Source organism: Pinus tabuliformis, chromosome 4_1 (genome assembly GCF_031772625.1).
Source record: "Pinus tabuliformis cultivar Carrire ecotype Pingquan chromosome 4_1, CPIR1, whole genome shotgun sequence".
Lineage (NCBI taxonomy): Eukaryota > Viridiplantae > Streptophyta > Pinopsida > Pinales > Pinaceae > Pinus > Pinus tabuliformis.
In genome coordinates this window covers 511591495-511597905 of record NC_142303.1, presented here as the reverse complement: position 1 = coordinate 511597905, position 6411 = coordinate 511591495, and the positions used below count along the sequence as shown (strand labels likewise).

Here is a 6411-nt window from a genome sequence, read left to right as displayed (position 1 = left end):
CTTTCCATGACACTAGGGCCCATTTCCTTTCCTGCTTGGGTCCTCCCCATAGGAATTTTCCAAAAATTTCCTTCATTTTAGCGCAAGCTCCTTTAGGGGCTACCATCACCGATAGAGGGTAAATTGGGATGGCCTGGAGAATTGATTTCAAGAGTACCAATCTTCCTGCTATATTTAGCGCTCGGAAGGACCAGTTTTCTAATCTTTTCTTAAGTTTGTCAATAATTTGAAACCAATTTGATACTCTTGAAGGGTTTAGAGCTAGTTGGTTCCCCAAATATTTTGTTGGAAACTCTCTGGTTCTAAAGCCCAAAGTTCTGGTCAAGTGAGATTTTATCAGTTCTGGGGTGTTGAAGATGAAAGTGCATGACTTTTCTTTATTGATTTCCATCCCTGATGCTTCCATGAACAGATCCAAGATCTTTTTCACTCGTTTTACTTCCTTTAGTGATACCTCACAGAATAACATGATATCGTCTACGAACTGCTGGTGGGTGATAGGCATGTTATTTCCCCATAACTGAAGTCCCTTTATCTTTCTTTCCCTTATCTCTTTTTTGATGTATCTTCCCAAACCATCTGCCGCCATAATAAACAAAAAGGGAGACAGGGGATCCCCCTGTCTTAATCCTCTTGTGGCATTAAAAGTTGAGGTGGGAGTACCATTCAATAGGATAGAAAAGTTTGGCGTTGATATCATGTTATAGATCCATTCAATCCATCTATTACTGAAACCGAAAGCCCTGAGCGTTGCCTTGAGGAAGTTCCAATTGAGGTGGTCATAGGCTTTTGATAAATCCAGCTTTATCATCATTCCTTTCTCCTTTTTTTGCTTTAGAGAATGAATCACCTCCTGGGCTACCACCAGCCCATCTAGGATTTGTCTCCCTTCAACGAAACCGGTTTGTTCCGGGGATATAATGTTCACAAGGATTGGTTTCAATCTTTTAGCTATCAGGGTTGCAATAATTTTATAAATAACATTACAAAGGGCTATTGGGTGAAAACCTTGGGCGTTCTCAGATTTAGCCGATTTAGGGATAAGAGTAAATAAGGTAGAGTTAAGACTTGGCCATACCTTTTGTTGTCTTCGCGACTCCTATACCACTTCTAGAATATCTTGTCCCAGGAAATGCCAACTTGCTTGATAAAATTCTGCCGTGAATCCATCTGGTCCTGGTGCCTTATTTTTCTTCATTCCTTTTACTATTTCCTCTACTTCTTCTAGTGTTGTTGCTCTCATCAGAGCTTTGTTCTGGTCTTCGGTTACCATCTTGGGAATTTCATTGCAAATTCTTCCTATAGCCTCATCTCTGTTGACCCTTGGTTCTGTCAGCACATCCTTGTGATAATCTACTAAAACTTGTTCCATTTCTTCATGTTCTGTTACTCTTTGCCCTTCACTGTTTAGAATGGAGAAGATTTTGTTCCTTTGCCTGTGTTGAACCATTGCTTGGTGGAAAAACTTTGTGTTCCTTTCTCCTTCACGAAGCCAATTTACCCTGGACTTTTGTCTCCATAGGATTTCTTCCTGCTTTCTCCTTTCTTCTACTTGACTGATCAGGATTCCTTCTTCTCTGCTCTTTTCTTCATTTCGTCCTTCTGTTATGATTTTCTGTTGTAATTCTTCCATTTTTCGCTCTAGTCTCTACTTCTCCATACAAATGTTCCCAAACTCTTCCTTGTTCCATTTTTTGATTTTCCCTTTGAGTTCCTTGAGCTTTAGCTGGAAGGTGTGCATCTTATTTCTTCCTCTTTGTTGACTTGTGGTCCACCAATCCTCTACTTCCGTTATGAACTGGTTATTCATAAGCCAGAAAGCCTCAAACCTAAAGGGGCGCTTATGGGGGTATTTTTTGATATCTATTTCCAATCTTATAGGCCAGTGGTCCGAACCCAAGGCTGGTAGAATCTTTGCCTCTACAAATACATCCATGTTTAACATCTGTTCTGATACTAAGAATCTATCCAGCCTTGATGCAATTTGATTTCTGCCTCCCCTACGATTATTCCATGTGTAAACTCCATTTATCGTCGGAATATCTACCAATCCTTGCTCTGTTATCATTTCACTGAAAGCCTCCATGTCTTGATCTGGTCTACTTTTTCCTCCTTTCTTTTCCCCTAGGGTTTTAATCATATTAAAGTCCCCTCCTACCATCCATGGAATCCCAGGGAAAATTCTGCGGATAGTTTGCATGTCCTTCAGGAAATTTTTGCGTTCCCTTGGGATATGCGGGCCATAAACTCCCATGATGAGCACCCACTCTGAGGACCCTATCAATCTGAATGAGCTTGAGAGGATTCTAGGGAGACTGACCTAATCTTTGACTTGCACCTCTTCTGGATTCCATAGGATTGCCAATCCTCCAGCTGTATCGGTCACATCTTGGGCCATAACTTCATATTGAATTTTATATTTTCTCACTATCTCTTCTAATTTTTGGGCATTAATCTTCGTCTCTTGTATTATCATTATACTAGGTTTGTCTTTCTTCACCCTTTCCCTCAGATATCTTTGTTTCCCATTACTGTTGAGGCCTCTGATGTTCTAGCTTGTTACAATCATTTATAACTTTTTGGATGTTGTTGAAATACCTCTGAAAGAGGTATGACTCTTCCTGAGTTCACCAGGGTCTCCCCTACCACCTGTATAGTTTCGCTCATTGGCCTTCTTCCTCTTTTTCTACTTCCTTTGCCAGAACTACCCATTCCTATACCCTGTGTTTCCAGTGTTCATGTTTGCTCCATAGGACTTGTCATAAGGGCTTCCTTCTTCTCCTTGTATTTCTGAAACATTTCCTTGTATAATTGTTTTTGCTCTTCTGGTATGAACCTCTCATCCAGGTTCCTCCAATCCTGTAACAACCTTTTCATTACTCGCTCCTCATCATTTCCATTCTCCTTTTGTGGATCAATCTCCATCTGTGTTTGTTCTATGTCTACATTCTCCTCTATCCCTTCTTTTCCAGAGTTTCCTTGATTTGAGTCTGTTTCCTTTATGTCTTTAGTCGAATCCATGGGTTCTTCTACATTTCCTTCCTTTTCTATCTCTCCTTCTTCTTCCTGTAATATATTGAACTTATTTTGACATTCGACCGATACAGATTTAGGAGTTTGTGGTTTGCTTACCGTCTCTTTCCCGGGCCTCCTTTTTCTTTGGACTTCCTGGAAACCCTCTTCCGCTCCTTCTGTTCCTTCTGTCCTTCTCCTTTCTGCTTCTACTTTCCTTGTTGTTTCCTCCCCAACGTTCAAAGGGCATTGTTTAAAGAGATGTCCGTATTCGTGGCACCTTCTACACCTGAACGGTATATGTTCATAATCCATTGGTTGTTGCCATACTTCATCATGATATTCTAGCTCTATGTATTCTGGCAGGGGGTCTGATATGTTCATGTATACGCATATCCTTGCATAGGATGTGTATCTCCCTCTCTTTGTTGATTCCGATACTTTGACGAAAGACCCTATCGTATTGCCTATCCCCTCCAGGATTTCAGGGTCCCAGAACTCTATTGGTAGGCCAAACAGACGGACCCAGACAGGTGCTGCCAGCATCTTTTCTTGATCAGGGTTGTAACTGTCTTCCCAGTGTCTCATGAATAGACCTGCGTTGTTCATGAAATACGGTCCTCCTTCAAAGATTCTTTCCTTGTCTTCTAGATTAGCAAATATCACTGTAAAAAATCCCTTTGCCCCCAGCTTTAGGTCAATATGACCTTTCGGCTTCCATCTTTGCTGTATCCACCTTGCCAGGTCCTTTTCTGCCGGCCAGAACCCTATAAACTTACATATCAGAGCGTGATCTCTCATATAGCATCTATACTCTTCGAGTTTGTTGTTCGGTATCACAAACCTCGGCTTTTTTAGGGCTCTGGGAAGGCACCTGCCTCCTAGTCTTGCTTGCCATTGGTTTCCCATCACAGGTGCCTCCCTACTCTCTCCCCCTGGTTCTCTTCGTGGTCTGCTTCCACTTGTTTCTCCCGCCATTACATTTTTGTAGGAGGGGATCTCTCCCCTCCTTAGATCCCTGACCATGGCGCCTTTCAGCTCCTCCTGGCTTTGTGAGCCTTCCTTTCTCCCTTTTGCGCAGTTGTTTATTTTCTTGCGCTCCCGATGTTCGTCCTCTGCCCTTATCTCGCCTGTTGCTCCTCTTTCGGCGTTTCCGTTGCAAACCCTAGTGTTTCAGAAACCCTCGCCATTTCCGGATCTCCATCCTCCTCTCCAACCATTTGCCAAAACTTCTGTTATTGCAAACTAGTTTGAAGAATATCTTCTTGATCCAAATAAGTCTTAATAGAGATCAATGGGAAGAACAATTTTCTTTTAATTTATTTATTTAATTATATTTTAGTTTGAGAGTGTGTTTTCCCACTTTTGTTATTTTGATTTTAATGAGCAAATCAATTTATTTTTATTTTAAATTTTTGATTGGTTTCGCAGAAGATCTATTGGAAAAGATGAAGAAAAGAGATATCGGAGAAATTAGATTGATCTCCCAAAAAAGGAGAAGAGGATTTATGACTCCAAAATAGATGGATCTAAAACAACTCTCAATTTTTGGGGATTTCTTGTAAAATACAAATATTTGTTTTGAGAATGAGGAAGGGGTCCTCTTGGCTGAAAAATTGGAATATTTTTTTCACTTTTGTAAGGAGAATTCTTACTGTAGTTAGAGAGGGATACTCATATTTGAGTGTTTGGGGGTTTACTTTTTGATATTTGGTCTTTTTTTTTGAGGCAGATCTTGTACTATTGCAGCTCTTGTATCCATTGGAAGAGCTCATGATTTTGAATGGGCTATTAGAGATACACAAAGAAATAGAGCCAAGAGATCATGTTTTATCAATTTGTTTTCAAATAGTTTTATTTGTGAATGCAAATTTTATTTTTCAATGGCACATTTGTTTCAAGTTTTACACTTTTTTTTATATGAAAATCATTTTATTCTAGATCATCTATTTGATCAAATGTTTGATCTAATGTTTTCAGAGATTTGTTATTTATTTCCGATTTTCTCTTGTGTTTAATCAAATTTCTGAGTAACTATTTACTCAAAAATTTTCCATAAGAAATAGATTTAATTGTCATTAAACTTTATTACCTATTTCAATTTTTTGATGGCTTATTTTCATTATTATAATCTCTAAAATAGAGTATACATGGCACTTAAAATATTTATTGTTAGAAATTTCTCAACAATTTGATATTAATCATACAATACATGTTAAATCCCCATTCTTTCAATCACTTTGCTCTTGATTTGAATCAGATCTATATCCGATTCTAAACAAGTTAGGATAGATTATATTTTCTTTTTGTTATTTTCATATTAGAGTATATTTTCATTTAGAATTGAATCCATTGCATTTTAGAAGTCTCCTCATGTAGGAGAAGTTTTAGGTGTGGCTTAGCTGAGCCCACAATTCATCTTAAGAACTTCTTTCTTGTAGGCATGCAACAAGAGGGTTGGTTTGATTTCCTCTTCTTGTTGATAGTTAATTAGAGACATCACAAGTCAACAGGAAGGGTGAGGGAGTAATTGGACCCAATAAAATCAATCAAAGTCATCATTGCAAACATATAAGAGCCTAATTTGGGACTCTCGCTGGGTGGATTTCCTAAATGTTAATGAGGTCATTTTCAGCCATCAACAGGTTATCACCATCTCTTCGCACAAGAAGATATAAATCTTTTAAAAGATAAACACCACACTAACTATCATTTATTTGCACTAGATACATTCTTTTCTAAACGAATAATCATCACAACTACCCATGTTTTAAAGGAACTAGCACATTAGCTATGATATTTGTGCATGAAAATTCATATAATTTTTCCAAAATAAATAAGTGTAAAAACTATTACCATGATGCATGTAAAAATATATTAGTTCTCAATAAGTCTAACATAATATCCATTAATTCTGTTTATACCAACACAACCATTTCAAGGAAGCTAGCATGGGTTCATGCACAAGATTCGTACACAAGATTTCAAGAAAGTAACCTTGGCTCTTATCATTTCATGCACAAGAATTCATATGATTTCCTTTCAAAAATATTAACATAGTTAATTTATCTTATACCATGTAGTGTTTTCCAAAAAACTAATGTGGCTAATCATTTTATGCAAATGATATTCATATTCATTCTTTTATGCATGTAAATGCATTTTTAATTCAAGAAATATAGCAAAATAACTATTCTTTTTGTGCATGCAATACATATTTCTCTTTCAAGAAAATCTAACTCAATAGCTATTTATTTTTGTATATGTAAACACATTCTCTTTTCCAAGAAAAATAATGAAATAGCTATTGTTTTTGTGCACAAGAATATATGTTCTTTTTGAGACAAAATAACTATTGTCTATGTGCAAAATAAACAAATATTCATTCTCAAGAACTAG

At 37.6% G+C, this 6411-nt stretch overlaps 1 protein-coding gene across 1 annotated transcript; it reads right to left on the bottom strand.

Annotated features, from left to right (window-relative positions):
- Window positions 1-1648: 1648 nt before the first annotated feature.
- Window positions 1649-2086, bottom strand: LOC149176808 (uncharacterized). The gene has a single exon (XM_089421577.1). It carries the CDS (start codon window positions 2084-2086, stop codon window positions 1649-1651), a length of 438 nt encoding a protein of 145 aa, XP_089277703.1.
- Between the last annotated feature and the right edge of the window lie 4325 nt (window positions 2087-6411).

What these genes read in the sequence shown, in the direction of transcription:
- LOC149176808 (XM_089421577.1), bottom strand. Translation starts at nt 2,086, where the DNA reads ATGGAGGCTTTCAGTGAAATGATAACAGAGCAAGGATTGGTAGATATT.